The sequence below is a fragment of the Balaenoptera ricei genome, chromosome 7, assembly GCF_028023285.1.
Source record: "Balaenoptera ricei isolate mBalRic1 chromosome 7, mBalRic1.hap2, whole genome shotgun sequence".
In the NCBI taxonomy this organism is placed as follows: domain Eukaryota; kingdom Metazoa; phylum Chordata; class Mammalia; order Artiodactyla; family Balaenopteridae; genus Balaenoptera; species Balaenoptera ricei.
Genome location: NC_082645.1, coordinates 115622562 through 115642042, shown reverse-complemented (window position 1 = coordinate 115642042; position 19481 = coordinate 115622562). Strand labels below are relative to the sequence as shown.

At 45.7% G+C, this 19481-nt stretch overlaps 1 protein-coding gene across 1 annotated transcript in view; it reads right to left on the bottom strand.

The window, feature by feature from the left end:
- TRPM8 (transient receptor potential cation channel subfamily M member 8) overlaps nucleotides 1–17462 on the bottom strand; it is an 86306-nt gene extending 68844 nt beyond the window's left edge. Inside the window, exons 1-3 of the mRNA XM_059927505.1 lie at nucleotides 17346–17462; nucleotides 6249–6322; nucleotides 1314–1470 (exon numbers count right to left, since the gene is read on the bottom strand). Of these exons, the coding sequence (XP_059783488.1) occupies nucleotides 1314–1470; nucleotides 6249–6322; nucleotides 17346–17462 (348 nt within the window). The remainder of the gene's footprint in view (nucleotides 1–1313; nucleotides 1471–6248; nucleotides 6323–17345) is intronic.
- Between the last annotated feature and the right edge of the window lie 2019 nt (nucleotides 17463–19481).

Here is a 19481-nt window from a genome sequence, read left to right as displayed (position 1 = left end):
GCAGTGGAGTGGGGGCGGGTGTGGGTGCCCCTGCAGGGACCCCCCCCCACCCCCCCCCGCAAGCCGGCTGGAGAACTTGGGACTTTATCATAAAGGAAGTGGAGCACGTGTGAGGCGTTCTAAGCAGAGTAGAAGCCGGATGGGATTTACAGGTTAGCGAGTCCTCCAGCGGTAGTGTTGACTATGGGACAAGACAGGTAGCGAGAGATGCAGGGAGGTGAGATAGTGGTGGCCCGTCCTGGGACAGAGGCCTTGGGAACAGACAGAGTGGACAGAGCCGTGTCACCTTCCAGGGCTGCAACGGCAGGGCCTGGGGAGGTGAGGAGTCAAGGCCCAGCTTCCAGCTGCCTGAGGACGGTTGTGTCACTGGCACGGAGGACACAGGAGGGTTTAAGGAGACTGTTAATAATTGCCAACTGAAAACTGGCATTGCCATCTGCCTCTACAAGGATGAAGTCAACAGCCACTGCAGTCGCTGACCTTCAGCACACCCTGAAAGGAGGTCAGGGTGCAGATCAGGAATGAGGCCCTCTGTGCTCTGGGAAAAACTGACAGAACAGGCCTTCAGATAGTTAGATATTTTTCAGGAGATTTTATGAGCCCAAATTCTTGCATCTCCTCGTATCTGGAAAAGCACTAAAACCGTTAACGGAGACATCTGCTCCTTGTGACGAGCAAGAAAGCTCTGCCAAAATGTGAGCTTGACTGCACGTCCCCCCTTCACTAAAATCATAGATAACACTGCCCCCGCCCCCTTTGGAGCAGTTCCTCAGAGCCATCTGAGACGCTGTCTCCTGGGCTATAGTCCTCATTTTGCCCCAAATAAAACTTAACTCACAACTCTCATGTTGTGCTTTTTTTTTTTCCATTGGACATAATCATTAAACATCTTTGTAGAATCCTGTGTAAGAGCCTGCAGTGTGATTGTGTAGAGGAAAATGTCACCTTATTCAAGGCCACATTTATTCTCAAGAATGTCACACACCAAACTAAACCAGATGATTCACAAGTGCATTTGTCGGGCCTTTTGTAGCAGTGAGGGCCAGTGTGGATGTCACATGAGCCTGCCCTGTGCCTGGAGAAAAGACCCTCAGTGACAAGCCAGTCATCACCCGTGGAGTGTTGCTATGGCACATAATCTAATCACAGCTTTTGATTTTCACAAGATTTATCTTTTTCTGCAATCATTTTTGGATTGACTACCCATCTCTCCCGCCTCCATGTGTACTATTAGCCAATTCAGGGTAACTCAAGGTAGCCCACACCATGTTAGCATATGGATTAGCTAGTTCAAGTAGGAAAGCATTGCTTACCTTCCCTTTCTTCCCCAGAGTCTCAAACTGAATATCCCCAAAAGCATCAGTGGGAAATTCCTTGGTGTGTTTCTTGTAATTCCATTTCTCATTTTGGTTGATCTGGGTGCCTTCTATGTGCTGGCTCTGGGTATAGCCACACTTGCACACATTTTCCCTGAGCAGAAGGATATTGATGGGAAGGAATAGCTTTCATTAAACCTGCTTAAATATTTCATCACGTTTCTTAGAATAGACTACACGCAATTAGCTTAAATAAACACAAAAAGAGATTTCACCATCACATCTAATTTTCAGGCTATTTTCATCATCTCAGTTAGTTGTTTAAAAACTATCTTGGTGGGCTTCCCTGGTGGCGCAGTGGTTGAGAATCTGCCTGCTAATGCAGGCGACACGGGTTCGAGCCCTGGTCTGGGAAGATCCCACATGCCACGGAGCAACTAGGCCCATGAGCCGCAACTATTGAGCCTGCGCGTCTGGAGCCTGTGCTCCGCAACAAGAGAGGCCACGATAGTGAGAGGCCCGCGCACCGCGATGAAGAGTGGTCCCTGCTGGCCGCAACTAGAGAAAGCCCTGGCACAGAAACGAAGACCCAACATAGCAATCAATCAATCAATCAATCTTTAAAAAAAAACAAAAACAAAAAACTATCTTGGTGTTTTACCCCTGTGACATGGAAGATCCAGGCAATACAATACAATTGTATCTCCGCTGAGAAAGAAGAAAGCATGAATGCAGGGAGAGGTGGGGATAAAAGACAAACAGAGAAGCGTCCTTGAGCCTCCACATGCTCCAGCCATGGTCCTAACAATTCTAGACTCCCAGCCACTTCTCTCTCTCAGGTTCTGCATGGCATTTCTATTTCCTTAGAGTAAATCTCCCCATTTAGGTTACGCTAGCTCGGGTTCCTTGCAACTGAAAGTCTTAATTACTATAAGTATGGAAATTATCTGTATTCAAAAATATATGTCAAAACATTCAATATTTTCTAGAGCTATAAAAATTGAGCTAGAACCTGGATCCAAAGTCACTCCTCCACCAGAAATCTTGCCTCTTTCGGAACAGTTGCCTGGGGCAACACTCAGTTTGGCAAAGAAAAAAAAGTCAACCAGAATTGATTATAATTGCCTTAGCCTTTTCTCTAACTAAGCCCGGGGGCACTTCCTGAGCCAAGGCTGCTCCCAGCAGTCTCAGGGCTCTCCTCACTAGGGTCCAAGTTGGCTTCCTCCCCTCTCTCTTTAGCTGTTACTGTCCCACTACCCTTTGGGGTCTGTCCACACCCACCCAAGTTCATTGCAGGATTCGGGAGGGAATTCCCTGCCCCACCTGTCTTTGCTACAACTGAAGACCGACCCTCGAGCCCTTTTCCCTTCCAAGGGTAGGGGTGTGTCTCGGGTGACCTCTGTCTCCATCTTGATGATGGGGCTGGTAGCCCTCCAAGCACCAATTTACATGAACTGGCTTACAAATGGAGAAGAGGCAGGAAGAATTCCAGGAAGGCGTCAGGAGCACAGATACATGGAGGAGGCAAAGGAGTGACAGAGAGGGGAGACGGAGAGGACGGGAGAGCGTCAGGACGCTAGTTCTACCCCTCGGGACAAGTCTGAATCCTTTGGAGCTACACTGTCAATATAGTAGCCACTAGCCGTGTGTGGCAATTTACTTTAAACGTAATTTAATTTAACTTAATTTGAAAATTCAATGCCGTGGTTGCACTAGCCACATTTCAAATGCTCACTAGTCACACGTGGCTAGTGGCTACCATATGGGACGATGCAGATAAAAAATATTTCTGGGAGTTCCCTGGTGGTGCAGTGGTTAAGAATCCGCCTGCCAATGCAGGGGACAGGGGTTTGAGCCCTGGTCCAGGAAGATCCCACATGCCACGGAGCAGCTAAGCCCGTGCACCACAATTACTGAGCCTGCACTCTAGAGCCCGCGAGCCACAACTACTGAACCCGCATGCTGCAACTACTGAAGCCCGCGTGCCTAGAGCCAATGCTCCACAACAAGAGAAGCCACCGCAATGAGAAGTCCGCACACCGCAACAAAGAGTAGCCCCCGCTCGCCGCAACTAGAGAAAGCCCGCGCGCAGCAGCGAAGATCCAATGCAGCCAAAAATAAATTAAATAAATAAAAATTTTTTAAAGTTTTTTTAATTTAAAAAAAGAATATTTCCATCATAGTAATAATAGAAAGTTCCATTACACAGAGCCCGTTACAGCAAAAGTAATGTTCTTCCTTTTTCTACCTAGAACCCAGCCTGGCCGAGGCAGTGAGAACTGAAGAGAATAAACCCAGATCCAGGGACTTACAGCCTCAGGAGTGCCAGGAGGTGGCCCCTAAGCTGGACAGCAGTGCCTCAGAGGGTACCTGGCAAGAGGAGCCATGGTCCGGCGTCACTGCCTAGTGACCACACAAGAAACAGACATCCGAAAGGGTTTAAAGTAGAGAAACATGAGTGGTCTGGGCTTAGCACATGTGAAGCGGCTCTGGGGAGATTTGGGGCAGCCTATGTCAGCTGATGTGGCAAGTAGCTGCAAAATTACAGTATCACTATTACTAGTCATTTCCCTTGATTCACTTGTCCGATGAGTAATTCAGATTACGCAGAGCATCCCCACTGCTGATGGAGAGATGAAAATAATAAATACAAGATGTTAAAATCTTATAGAGTCTTGACTCTGGTCTATAACCTTGGGTCCCCTCTGACATGGGCACTGGAAGACCCTGAGGTTTTCCTGTCCTGTGCTGTTGTTGTGGAGGGCGGGGACTGCTCACCACATCTCCCTTTATATGGGGCCAGACTTGAGTGGTAGTCAAGCACCATAAGGTGGGCAGCCATAGGTTTCCCTACCTTGCATCCACTTCTCCTTCTGCTAGTAGGAACACCCTGATTTTCCTTTGAGGAATCATCCTTTCCACACCAGGTCCATGTGGACACAACACCCAAGGCTGGCCAGTCACATATTCCACTGCCCAGTTGCAGCGATTAGAGTGGGTGCCTGACCCGTGCCAGGCCAATAAGAGCCATGAACATGAGCCCAGGACTTTGGGTGGAATTGCTAGGAACAAGGCCCTCTTTCCCCTCACTGGGAAGCTGAAAAGGTGTCAGCCAGAGTTGTGGTGTCCATTTTGCCCCCATTAATAAGGAGCCTGCCCACCCAGAGAAGGACAGACCACAGGTAGAAAGAGGGAGGGTCTCGGTGACACTGAGCCCTGGATGTGGCTGTCCCATTACAATCACCGCTCACTTAGGCCAATTAGACTGGATATCTGCAACTGACAAGGTGCTGACGATTACAGTCGGCCCGAGACGGGATTGTTCTTAGAAGGGGCAGGAGCTGGGCATAAAAGGAATGCACAAGGAGGAATCAGAAAACTGAGTTCAGTCCTTCATCTATCCCCTGCCAGCCGTGTGACCCTGGGTAAAACACTGAGCCCCTCCAGGCCTCACTTGCCTTGTCAGTCAAATGATAACAGCTACCTTGCAGGGCAGTTGTAGAATTAGTAGTCAAGTACATGAGTCCCCACGACATAGCCAATGCCCAAGAAATATTTGTTGAATGAGTGAACGAATCCAAACAGTGTTTTCTACCAGTCAAACAAATAGATTAACAGCAAAATCTTTCAGGGAAACATGTGGGGAATAAATAGCTGACTCACAGAGTTTATACTCTGTCAAAATGACTCATAATGACTAAGTTTATACCAATGACAAAATAGAGATCTCTTAGTTTTTCCAATGTTCGCTTTCTAGTTCGTACAAAGTAGGAAAACACATTGATTGAGAACTTTCTGCGGCAGGAATTTTATGTATCGTCCCACGGCACCCTTACTACAACCCAGGAGGTGTACCTTGCCAGCGGTTTAGGATAAGAGGATTCAGTTCAGAAAAGAGAATAATTGGTTCAAGCTCATGCAGTGAGCAGGCAGCCGGGCCAAGGTTGGACCCAACGCTGATTCTAAGGCTCCTGCTCCTATTGCCTTCCTCTGTGCACTGCCTCCGTTCAACAGAGTCAGTGCTTTCATTGCAAACTACAGCAGCAACTAAACAATCAATTAATAGCTGGACTATTCTATATAGAATGGATAAACAACAAGGTCGTACCGCATGGCACCAGGAACTATATTCAATATCCTATGGTAAACCATATTGGAAAAGAATATTTTGAAAAGAAGGTATCTATGTTCATAACTGAATCACTTTGCTGAAATTAACACAACTTTGTAAATCAACTACACTTCAATTTAAAAATATTAACAGCTAGACTCTCTCCTATCACCAGTAAGCAAAAGAGAGGGGGCAGAGAGGAAAAAGATGAGAGCGAGGGAGGACTAAAATCACTTCGTTAGATCCCAGGGCACCTTCTGTGGGAAACACCAGAGGTCAGCCCACATATCACTGGCCCACTAGGTAGCATTCGCTGAGGACCTCCTGTGGGCAGAGCTACTGGAGGTGCTCCCCAAGGCTTTTGTGACTCAGCCTCGATGTTTCAAAACACACGAGATTCAGAGAAGATGAACACCCGATCAGATGGGAAGGGCCACAGTCAACAGCCTGACAGAGGAGCCAGTCAGATTGCCACGTGTGCGCAAGTCTGGGGTCTCCTGCCAACCGCTATGAAACAACAAGGTTCACTGCCGTGGCCACTCCGGTGGGCTCCCAGGCTCGTGGGAATATCAAAGAGAGTGACAGCCTGTCTTGGAGCCTTTACCAACTACTGACAAAGCTTAAAATATGAAATGAAATGATACCTCTCCAGGGACAAGCTGCTTGCCAAATTCTTCCTGTTCACACACCGTTTCTGAGAATTGCAGATGCAAACAACTTGAATAATGAACTAGTGATCAATTTGTTTGTCAGTTGTCATGGCTGTCAATAATTTATTTTTGAACATGGTAGCAAAAAACGGAGGCAAAATAGTTGCTTACGTGGCCTTGGAATCTTTGGTAAAGAAGACACATTCCCGTTTCTTAATATTTGCTTGAATGAAATTCACCAAGTCCTTTGGAGAAAGAACATTGGAACAACACGTCACTAATCTGTTCTCACCCCCTGCTGCTCTTCATGAATGACTTAAACCTACTTCAAAGGTTTTAAGGATTCACCACACATCCATAGCAACCAGCATCCATTCATGCTTTTAGAGTACACAAAGTTTGTAAAAAGAGGCATACGTTTACATTTTTATAACTAAATGCAAATATTTCTAAAAGTTACTTGGCATCATCTTGTAACAAATGTCATTATATACATACAAAGTATGTTTTTCTGACTCTAAGGCAACTGCGGGAATATAAGCATACATTGATAGTTTAGCATAAATAATGTTTTATTGCAGATTCTAGTTCCTCTTACGCTTGCTTTTTAAAAGAAGATATATTCCAAATGCTCCTTCCAGAGTTGCATCTGTCCCCCCATGGGCAAGGTGGTAAGGCATATCTGGGACCTAATTCTGACAAACAATGGAACGCTTCCCTTTAGTTGGCAGAAACAAACCCCTTGGAGACAGCTGAAGAATACTTCGAAAATATTTACACTCCTCAAAGTGGGAGAAGATATTTGCAACGTATATTAATCATCATAAGATTGGTAAATAGAATATATAAAAGACCGTAAGTCCCTAAGAATAAGACAGACAACCTCATGGGAAAAACGCAAAAGACATGAGCAGGCATTAAATAAAAGAGGACACACAGATGTGTGAAAAGGAGCTCAACCTTGTCAGTAATGAGGCATATGTGAAGTGAAACCACAATGACATCCCATTACACACCCACCAGGCTGGAAAAATTGAGAAGCCATTGGCACCAAATGCCAGTGAAGAGCCAGCCAGGGGGCCTCAGCCCCCTATGGGCGGTGAGTGAATTGGCTCGACCACTCTGGGAAACTGTCCACCACTGTCCCCTAGAGATAGTCCCTGTGTCCCGTGAATGACCTGCAAGCTCAGATGCCTGGCACCGCGCTGCCAGCTTTAGGGGTTTGTCTTGTTCCGTGGAGGTGGGGCTGGCAGCCCAAACTAACTTCCCTTAGGTCACCGGGCGCCAGCAGTTCTCAGACAATGTCATGTGGGTTTGCCCCCCGGCTTTGCACCAAAGCCAGGCCTGACTCCTCACCCCCCCACAATGAGGTCACCACGAAAAGGGAGGCGGCAGTCCCTCTCCTGGAAGAAGGTCCACCACGCCTTCAGCAGTCTCCCCCTTTGCTAGCCCCTACCACCACCAACGTACGTCCTGAGACATCAGAGCATGGGGACCACGTGCCCCAAGTTTCCCCCAGAAGTCCTGTGTCTTAACCCCAGTTCCCATGAGGGAAAGGTGTTCGCCTTTACCCATCGGCCTCAAGCCGAAGAACCTTCTCCAGAGAGAACATCCCACATCCAGGAAGGTTCAAAGTGGCCCTGCTCCTAATAGCAAAACCCGAAACCCAAATGTTCAACCCGCTTAGGCTGGACAAACTTGCACAGGATGGGGCGTGGCCCAGCAGGAGTGAATCATGACACCTGGCAACACAGAGGGACCACAAACACAGGATGGTGAGCAAGAAATGAATTCACAAAGGAATACTTATTGTGTAATTCCACAAATATCAAAACAGACAAAACAAAGCCACGTATTGTTTACGGACATATATTCAAATCATAAGCTTATAAATAAAAGCAGGACCAGGGAACACAAAATTCAGGATAGCTGTCGCCTTCGGCATGGAGGGCACGTGGGGGACTCCTGAAAAGGGCTGATGGTGGGTGCAAGCGTGTTCATTTTATTATTCTTCCTTAGGCTGGGAATTTACATCTGCATGTTCTTTTCTACAAATAATAAAAATGTAGAGAGCAAAAATAAATCCTACACTCATCTGAACGCGAAGAATTTTGAAAACCTGTGATGCCCTTTCTTCCTCAGAATATCTTCTAGCTCTTCACTAATTTTAAGTCTACTTAACACAGATGAAGAAAACTCAACAGTATAAGCTTATATGTATAAGCTTGTGAAATCGATGATGGTGGAGGAGGGGTGGTGATAAAAACTGCCTTGTTGCTGAAAGTTCCCTCTGGGGACTTCCCTGGCAGTCCAGTGGTTAAGACTCACGCTTCCACTGCAGGGGGCATGGGTTAGATCTCTGGTCGGGGAACTAAGATCCCACATGCCATGAGGCGTGGCCAAAAAAATTTTTTTTTAATTAAAAAATAAAGGCCTTTAAAAAAAAAAAAGTTCCCTCTGAAAAATGTACTTTGCAAAGGTGTAATTATTCTCAGGGGCAAACAGGACCCCCTGCCCCCTGCCATAACTGGGATGTACTTGGGTGATCTCAGAAATTCTACCCACAGGGCAGCTGGCATCTCTGAGGGGAGCAGGAAATCCATCCAGAAATCCCATGGGAGCCCAAAGGAGCAGGGCAAGGGAGAGCCAGCCTTTGTCTCCCAGAGGCACCCACACCTGCGTCCAAGTGTGATCTGGAAAGGCCTTTTCTGCCCTCCCAGAGGTCTGTCACTGAGGGAGGCTGGAGGAGGGAGCATTGGAGGGGCCACCAGCGCCCTCTGCCCACTGTGTAATTCTCACCGGACCAGGGTCAAGGTGACGGCAGGTGCAAAATCTAAGGAGGTGCAGGGTGTTGGGAGTGGCAAGTGCACGGGCGCCCCCGAGAACCCCACCCAGCAGATCAAAATACTGACATGCCCAGCACCCCAGAAGCCCCCGCCCAGTCCCTCCTCCTTCCTTTTTCCAAAGTTAGCCACCGCCCCGACTTTTAACACTCTAGTCGGCGGAAGCTTGGTACCAGACGGGAACGTTGTCTTTATTTCCTGACAAATGAGAGTATTCTCTAGGATGTGAGAGTGAACAGAAATCCTGCGGGAATCACTCGAGGTGGCTGGGGGATGGAAGAGGCAGCGCAGCACAGCGGGAAGCCTTCTGCCGGGCCCACCACCCCGAGTCCGCTCACCCCTAAGCAACAGCTCAGTGCGTCTCTATGTCCTGAAGGCAGCATGGACACGGGCCTGGAAGGAGGAGAGACAGGTGCCACGGAGAACAGCTAGAAGCTACGGCAAGAACAAATGCAGACCCAGAATGAGCCCCCGGCCACAGAGTTGAAGAAAAGGACTTCAAGAATCACTTCCGGGAAGAGGCAAGATGGCAGAAGAGTAAGACGCGGAGATCACCTTCCTTCCCACAGATACAGTAGAAATACATCTACACGTGGAACTGCTCCTACAGAACACCCACTGAACGCTGGCAGAAGACCTCAGACCTCCCAAAAGGCAAGAAACTCCCCACGTACCCGGGTAGGGCAAAAGAAAAAAGAAATAACAGAGACAAAAGAATAGGGACGGCACCTGCACCAGTGGGAGGGAGCCGTGAAGGAGGAAAGATGTCCACACACTAGGAAGCCCCTTTGCGGGCGGAGACTGCGGGTGGCGGAGGGGGGAAGCTTCAGAGCCACGGAGGAGAGCGCAGCCACGGGGGTGCGGAGGGCAAAGCGGAGAGATTCCCGCACGGAGGCTCGGCGCCGAGCAGCACTCACCAGCCCGAGAGGCTTGTCTGCTCAGCCGCCGGGGCGGGCGGGGCTGGGAGCTGAGGCTCCGGCTTTGGTCGGATCTCAGGGAGAGGACTGGGGTTGGCGGCGTGAACACAGCCTGAAGGGGTTAGCGCACCACAGCTAGCCGGGAGGGAGTCCGGGAAAAGTCTACAGCTGCCGAAGAGGCAAGAGACTTTTTCTTGCCTCTTTGTTTCGCCGGCGCGCAAGGAGAGGGGATTCAGAGCGCCGCCTAAACGAACTCCAGAGACGGGCGCGAGCCGCGGCTATCAGCGCGGACCCCAGAGACGGGCATGAGACGCTAAGGCTGCTGCTGCCACCACCAGGAAGCCTGTGTGCGAGCACAGGTCACTCTCCACACCGCCCCTCCCGGGAGCCTCTGCAGCCCGCCACGGCCAGCGTCCCGTGAGCCAGGGACAACTTCCCCGGGAGAACGCACAGCACGCCTCAGGCTGGTGCAGCGTCATGCCGGCCTCTGACACCGCAGGCTCGCCCCGCCTCCTCCGTACCCCTCCCTCCCCGTGGCCTGGGTGAGCCAGAGCCCCCGAAGCAGCTGCTCCTTTAACCCTGTTCTGTCTGGGCTGGAACAGATGCCCTCAGGCGACCTACACGCAGAGGCGGGTCCAAATCCAAAGCTGAACCCTGGGAGCTGTGCGAGCAAAGAAGAGAAAGGCAAATCTCTCCCAGAAGCCTCAGGAGCAGCGGATTAAAGCTCCACAAACAACTTGATGTGCCTGCATCTGTTGAATACCTGAGTAGACAACGAATCAACCCAAATTCAGGAGGTGGACTTTGGGAGCAGGATATATTAATTTTTCCCCTTTTCCTTTTTTTGTGAGTGTATATGTGTATGCTTCTGAGTGAGATTTTGTCTGTATAGCTTTGCTTTCATCATTAGTCCTAGGGTTAGGTCCGTCCGTTTTTTTTTTGGTTTTTTTTTGTTTTGTTTTTTTTTCTTTTTATCTTTTTTTTACTTAAAAATTTTTTTTCCTAATAAATGTTTTCTTAATAATTTTTTCCTTATATTCTATTTTTAGAAATTAAAAAAAATTTTTTAATAAGTTTTTTCATATTTTTTATTTTTAAAAATTAAAAATTTTTTGTCTTAATAAATTTTTTCTTAATTTTTTTCTTATGTTTTATTATAAAAAATTAATAAATCTATTTTTAAAAATTAAAAAAATTTTTTTTCTTAATAAATTTATTCTTAATTTTTTTTCTTATTTTTTATTTAATAGTTTTATTTTATTTTATTTTATTTTATCCTCTTTTTTTCTTTCTTTCTATTCTTTTCTCCCTTTCATTCTGAGCCATGTGGATGAAGGGCTCTTGGTGCTCCAGCCAGGCATCAGGGCTGTGCCTCTGAGGTGGGAGAGCCAACTTCAGGACACTGGTCCACAAGAGACCTTCCAGCTCCACGTAATACCAAACGGCGAAAATCTCTCAGAGATCTCCATCTCAACATCAAGACCCAGCTTCATTCAACGACCAGCAAGCTACAGTGCTGGACACCCTATGCCAAACAACTAGCAAGACAGGAACACAGCCCCATCCATTAGCAGAGAGGCTGCCTAAAATCATAATAAGGTCACAGACACCACAAAACACACCACCAGACGTGGACGTGCCCACCAGAAAGACAAGATCCAACCTCATCCACCAGAACACAGGCACTAGTCCCCTCCACCAGGAAGCCTACACAACCCACTGAACAAACCTTAGCCACTGGGGATAGATACCAAAAACAACGGGAACTACGAACCTGCAGCCTGTGAAAAGGAGACCCCAAACACAGTAAGATAAGCAAAATGAGAAGACAAAAAAACACACAGCAGGTGAAGGAGCAGGGTCAAAACACACCAGACCTAACAAATGAAGAGGAAATAGGCAGTCTACCTGAAAAAGAATTCAAAATAATGATAGTAAAGATGATCCAAAATCTTGGAAATAGAATAGACAAAATGCAAGAAACATTTAACAAGGACGTAGAAGAACTAAAGAGGAACCAAGCAACGATGAAAAACACAATAAATGAAATTAAAAATACTCTAGACGGGATCAATAGCAGAATAACTGAGGCAGAAGAACGGATAAGTGACCTGGAAGATAAAATAGTGGAAATAACTACTGCAGAGCAGAATAAAGAAAAAAGAATGAAAAGAACTGAGGACAGTCTCAGAGACCTCTGGGACAACATTAAACGTACCAACATTCGAATTATAGGGGTCCCAGAAGAAGAAGAGAAAAAGAAAGGGACTGAGAAAATATTTGAAGAGATTATAGTTGAAAACTTCCCTAATATGGGAAAGGAAATAGTTAATCAAGTCCTGGAAGCACAGAGAGTCCCATACAGGATAAATCCAAGGAGAAACACGCCAAGACACATATTAATCAAACTATCAAAAATTAAATATAAAGAAAACATATTAAAAGCAGCAAGGGAAAAACAACAAATAACACACAAGGGAATCCCCATAAGTTTAACAGCTGATCTTTCAGCAGAAACTCTGCAAGCCAGAAGGGAGTGGCAGGATATACTTAAAGTGATGAAGGAGAAAAACCTACAACCAAGGTTACTCTACCCAGCAAGGATCTCATTCAGATTTGATGGAGAAATTAAAACCTTTACAGACAAGCAAAAGCTGAGAGACTTCAGCACCACCAAACCAGCTTTACAACAAATGCTAAAGGAACTTCTCTAGGCAAGAAACACAAGAGAAGGAAAACACCTACAATAACAAACCCAAAATATTTAAGAAAATGGGAATAGGAACATACATATCGATAATTACCTTAAATGTAAATGGATTAAATGCTCCCACCAAAAGACACAGACTGGCTGAATGGATACAAAAACAAGACCCATCTATATGCTGTCTACAAGAGACTCACTTCAGACATAGAGACACATACAGACTGAAAGTGAGGGGATGGAAAAAGATATTCCATGCAAATGGAAATCAAAAGAAAGCTGGAGTAACAATTCTCATATCAGACAAAATAGACTTTAAAATAAAGACTATTACAAGAGACAAAGAAGGACACTATATAATGATCAAGGGATCGATCCAAGAGGAAGGTATAACAATTGTAAATATTTATGCACCCAACATAGGAGCACCTCAATACATAAGGCAAATACTAACAGCCATAAAAGGGGAAATCGACAGCAACACAATCATAGTAGGGGACTTTAACACCCCACTTTCACCAATGGACAGATCATCCAAAATGAAAATAAATAAGGAAACACAAGCTTTAAATGATACATTAAACAAGATGGACTTGATTGATATTTATAGGACATTCCACCCAAAAACAACAGAATACACATTTTTCTCAAGTGCTCATGGAACATTCTCCAGGATAGATCATATCTTGGGTCACAAATCAAGCCTTGATAAATTTAAGAAAATTGAAATCGTATCAAGAATCTTTTCCGACCACAACGCTGTGAGACTAGATATCAATTACAGGAAAAGATCTGTAAAACCTACAAACACATGGAGGCTACACAATACACTACTTAATAACGAAGTGATCACTGAAGAAATCAAAGGGGAAATCAAAAAATACCTAGAAACAAATGACAATGGAGACATGACGACCCAAAACCTATGGGATGCAGCAAAAGCAGTTCTAAGAGGGAAGATTATAGCAATACAAGCCTACATCAAGAAACAGGAAACATCTTGAATAAACAACCTAACCTTGCACCTAAAGCAATTAGAGAAAGAAGAGCAAAAAAACCCCAAAGCTAGCAGAAGGAAAGAAATCATAAAGATCAGATCAGAAATAAATGAAAAAGAAATGAAGGAAACAATAGCAAAAATCAATGAAACTAAAAGCTGGTTCTTCGAGAAGATAAACAAAATTGATAAACCATTAGCCAGATTCATCAAGAGAAAAAGGGAGAAGACTCAAATCAATAGAATTAGAAATGAAAAAGGAGAAGTAACCACTGACACTGCAGAAATACAAACGATCATGAGAGATTACTACAAGCAACTCTATGCCAATAAAATGGACAACCTGGAAGAAATGGACAGATTCTTAGAAATGCACAACCTGCTGAGACTGAACCAGGAAGAAATAGAAAATATGAACAGACCAATCACAAGCACTGAAGTTGAAACTGTGATTAAAAATCTTCCAACAAACAAAAGCCCAGGACCAGATGGCTTCACAGGCGAATTCTATCAAACATTTAGAGAAGAGCTAACACCTATCCTTCTCAAACTCTTCCAAAATATTGCAGAGGGAGGAACACTCCCAAACTCATTCTACGAGGCCACCATCACCCTGATACCAAAACCAGACAAAGATGTCACAAAGAAAGAAAACTACAGGCCAATATCACTGATGAACATAGATGCAAAAATCCTCAACAAAATATTAGCAAACAGAATCCAACAGCACATTAAAAGGATCATACACCATGATCAAGTGGGGTTTATTCCAGGAATGCAAGGATTCTTCAATATACGCAAATCAATCAACGTGATACATCATAGTAACAAACTGAAGGAGAAAAACCATATGATCATCTCAATAGATGCAGAGAAAGCTTTTGACAAAATTCAACACCCATTTATGATAAAAGCCCTGCAGAAAGTAGGCATAGAGGGAACTTTCCTCAACATAATAAAGGCCATATATGACAAACCCACAGCCAACATTGTCCTCAATGGTGAAAAACTGAAACCATTTCCACTAAGATCAGGAACAAGACAAGGTTGCCCACTCTCACCACTATTATTCAACATAGTTTTGGAAGTGTTAGCCACAGCAATCAGAGAAGAAAAACAAATAAAAGGAATCCAAATCGGAAAAGAAGAAGTAAAGCTGTCACTGTTTGCAGATGACATGATACTATACATAGAGAATCCTAAAACTGCCACCAGAAAACTACTAGAGCTAATCAATGAATTTGGTAAAGTAGCAGGATACAAAATTAATGCACAGAAATCTCTTGCATTCCTATATACTAATGATGAAAAATCTGAAAGTGAAATTAAGAAAACACTCCCGTTTACCATTGCAACAAAAAGAATAAAATATCTAGGAATAAACCTACCTAAGGAGACAAAAGACCTGTATGCAGAAAATTATAGGACACTGATGAAAGAATTTAAAGATGATACAAATAGATGGAGAGATATACCATGTTCTTGGATTGGAAGAATCAACATTGTGAAAATGAGTATACTACCCAAAGCAATCTACAGATTCAATGCAATCCCTATCAAACTACCATTGGCATTTTTCACAGAACTAGAACAAAAAATTTCACAATTTGTATGGAAACACAAAAGACCCCGAATAGCCAAAGCAATCTTGAGAACGAAAAATGGAGCTGGGGGAATCAGGCTCCCTGACTTCAGACTATATTACAAAGCTTCAGTAATCAAGACAGTTTGGTACTGGCACAAAAACAGAAATATAGATCAATGGAACAGGATAGAAAGCCCAGAGATAAACCCACACACATATGGTCACCTTATCTTTGATAAAGGAGGCAAGCATATACAGTGGAGAAAAGACAGTCTCTTCAATAAGTGGTGCTGGGAAAATTGGACAGGTACATGTAAAAGTATGAAATTAGAACACTCCCTGACACCATACACAAAAATAAACTCAAAATGGGTTAAAGACCTAAGTGTAAGGCCAGACACTATCAAACTCTTAGAGGAAAACACAGGCAGAACACTCTATGACATAAATCACAGCAAGATTCTTTTTGACCCAGCCCCTAGAGAAATGGAAATAAAAACACAAATAAACAAATGGGACCTAATGAAACTTAAAAGCTTTTGCACAGCAAAGGAAACCATAAACAAGACCAAAAGACAACCCTCAGAATGGGAGAAAATATTTGCAAATGAAGCAACTGACAAAGGATTAATCTCCAAGATTTACAAGCAGCTCATGCAGCTCAATAACAAAAAAAACAAACAACCCAATCCAAAAATGGGCAGAAGACCTAAATAGACATTTCTCCAAAGAAGATATACAGATGGCCAACAGACACATGAAAGAATGCTCAACATCATTAATCATTAGAGAAATGCAAATCAAAACTACAATGAGGCATCATCTCACACCGGTCAGAATGGCCATCATCAAAAAATCTACAAACAATAAATGCTGGAGAGGGTGTGGAGAAAAAGGAACACTCTTGCACTGTTGGTGGGAATGTAAATTGATACAGCCACTATGGAGAACAGTATGGAGGTTCCTTAAAAAACTAAAAATAGAACTACCATATGACCCAGCAATCCCACTACTGGGCATATACTCTGAGAAAACCATAATTCAAAAAGAGTCATGTACCAAAATGTTCATTGCAGCTCTATTTACAATAGCCAGGACATGGAAGCAACCTAAGTGTCCATCATTGGATGAATGGATAAAGAAGATGTGGCACATATATACACTGGAATATTACTCAGCCATAAAAAGAAATGAAATGGAGGTATTTGTAATGAGGTGGATGGAGTTAGAGTCTGTCATACAGAGTGAAGTAAGTCAGAAAGAGAAAAACAAGTACAGTATGCTAACACATATATATGGAATCTAAGGGAAAAAAAAAAAAAAGGTCATGAAGAACCTAGTGGCAAGACGGGAATAAAGACACAGACCTACTAGAGAATGGACCTGAGGATATGGGGAGGGGGAGGGGTGAGATGTGACAGGGTGAGAGAGTGTCATGGACATATATACACTACCAAATGTAAAATAGATAGCTAGTGGGAAGCAGCCGCATAGCACAGGGAGATCAGCTCGGTGCTTTGTGACCACCTAGAGGGGTGGGATGGGGAGGGTGGGAGGGAGGGAGATGCAAGAGGGAAGAGATATGGGAACATATGTATATGTATAACTGATTCACTTTGTTATAAAGCAGAAACTAACACACCATTGTAAAGCAATTATACTCCAATAAAGATGTTTAAAAAAAAAAAAAAAAGAATCACTTCCAAGGTGAACCCACAGGGATGGAAGCAAGAACACCAAGCATTAAATAGTAAAAGGAATATTAAAAGTGCAGTATTTAGGATTTCATAAAAGTCAGTTAACAAGTGCATTCTTGAATGGATACACAACAAGGTCCTACTGTACAGCACAGGGAACTATATCCAGTCTCCTGTAATAAACCGTAATGGAAAACCATATGAAAAAGCAGGTATATATATATGTGTAACTGAATCACTTTGCTCTACAGCAGAAATTAACACTGCTATTTTTTTTAAAAGGCCAAAAACAAGTGCATTCTTTAGCAACTTAAGGTTACAGCCACAACCTTCAAAACAGGAATGTTTGAAAAACTACACAGAAAAGAAAATGCCTCTATGTTCGACAAAAATAATCCACAGAACGAAATGCCATATGTTGAGATATGATCTTTTTAAAGAAGGAGTATTGGTCCCCAAAGAATCCTAGTTGCAAAGTGATGCTTTCTGACATAACAGCGGGTTGGGGGGCGAGGCTGAACTCACGCTCTCGCTGTAGGACACGTCTGTGCTGCGAGACGCGCTGGAGTACAGGGTCCGGGTGCTGTCCGGCGTGCCGTTCCCTCTTTTCCTCATGCTGAGCCGGGCGCCCTTGAAGGACATCGGTTCTCCTGTGGAGAAAGGGGAGGGAGGGTAAGATGGGGTCACAAACGGTGGACGGGCTTCCCTGAAAGCTTTACAGCGAGGCCCTCCCCTCCCCCTCCCCTCCCCCTCCCCTCCCCCTCCCCTCCCCCTCTCGCTGTCCGCCATGCCCCAGCCCCGTCCCGCCCCCCACCCCCAAAGGACACTGGTCCCCCTGCCCCTGCTCTCCTTGCTTCATTCCTCCTCGTCCTCCAGGACCCAGCTTGAGTTCAGTCCTTCCATACCCCTTCCCTGGCCGCTCCCGTCTGGGCAGGGCCCTCCTGGGTGCCCCCTCTCCTATGGGAGGTGGGATCCCGCATCCCAGACCACCACGCATAGGAGGTGCACCATAGCTCCTTCCAAGTTAATGGATTTGTAGTGAAGGAACTTGCAGAGCTGTAACTAGTGGCTTGTAGCAGCTAGAGGACCAGCTGGCTGGCGGCAGAGAGGAGTCCTGCCCTGATGCGGTCCAGTGAAGTGGGAGAAGGACCTTGACCCACAGGGGCAGTAGGGCCTGAGGGCCAGTGTGCTGCAGGTCACCCTGAGACTTGGAGCCGGCACGTGGTTCCCAAGGACGCCCGGCAACAATTCCCTCCCAGCCTGGAGAGCAGGCCATTAGCCCGGGGAATCCCGGAAGCCTCAGTTGCCACGAGATGCCTCCGGGCTGCCCCCTGCTCTTCTAGGGCTCAGACCCTCCCATCCCAGCTGCAGGAGCCCCCGTCCCTCTTGTCTCCCAAACACTACCTCAGACCCGTATCCACAGAGAGCTACTTCACATCCCCAGGCTGTCCGACAGACACAGCACACAAGACGTTTCTAGAACAAGGGCATCATTCTTCTCCTACACCCCACCCCGCCTCCCTGTGTCTCCTCCTGGGACCAAGCTCCCCCAGCTGCCTGTGACCTCTGCCCCCACCCTCGCCTCCGTCATCACCACATCCAAGTGGCAGTCCCACCCCCTCGCCCCTCTCCAGCCCCTCCAGTGGCCCGCAGCTGCCACGTGGGCCCTGCTTGCTTCCCCAGCATGACTGCGCCCACCCCCCTCTCCTTCTGGGCCAGGCTCCTCACGGGGCCCCGCTTTTCCCCTCTGGGTCCCACCGTCTGTCTGGAACCCTCTTCCCCAAACCCTGCCCAGCCGCTTATCTCCTGCCCATCCTCCGGGCCTTATGCACCATCTCTTCAGGGAGGTACCTCTGACGCCCAGGCTGGCGCAGGTGCCTGGTGGCCTGTTCTGGAAGCACCATCTCCCCTCCACCAAGCCGTGTGTATCCTGATTTGTTACGTGATCTGCTTGACCCCTGTCTGCCTACTTAAGTCAAAAACCAGATCTATCTGTTCAGCGCTATATTCCCAGAGCCTGGCACAGAGCACAGAGTAGAATTGTACCAATATTGATTGAGTGAATAATCTAAGTGATTACATAACACTCCCTCCCACCCTCAAAATCCTCTTTCAGTTTGAAAATTACTTCCACCTCGCCTTCCATACCCCCTGCATGAGGAAAGGCCTGAGACCCTCGGCTCAGCCAACGCTTCTTCAAAGCCCGCTCAGAACCCTCAGGCCAGGCTGTTTAAAACAAGGAGCGCTTCTTTTACTTCTCTCCCCAGGCATTTCACGGAGAGGCTCAGAGTATTAATTGGTACTTTACATACATTATGGCAAAACCGCAAATCAATCCTGCAAGGTATTTACTATGATCCCCATACAGCAAATGGCTTCTAAGTAGGGCACCAACAGTCAGGAAATGATTTCATTTGCTCGCAATGAAACAACTGCCTATTTCGTTGCAATGGAGAAAAGTGTGTTTTTGCTTTTTCATCACAGTTCAGTCAAATAAGAAATGGGAAAGCTACGTAAGAAGTGCAGAATCTACCCTGTTCTGACATTTCACATGCCTTTATTCGATGTTAGTTTCTAACTGGTTTTCTGAGGCCAGGTGATGTTCAAGGTGACTAATTATGAGTCCAGGACGTCTTCATACCATCTCACATACCAGGTATT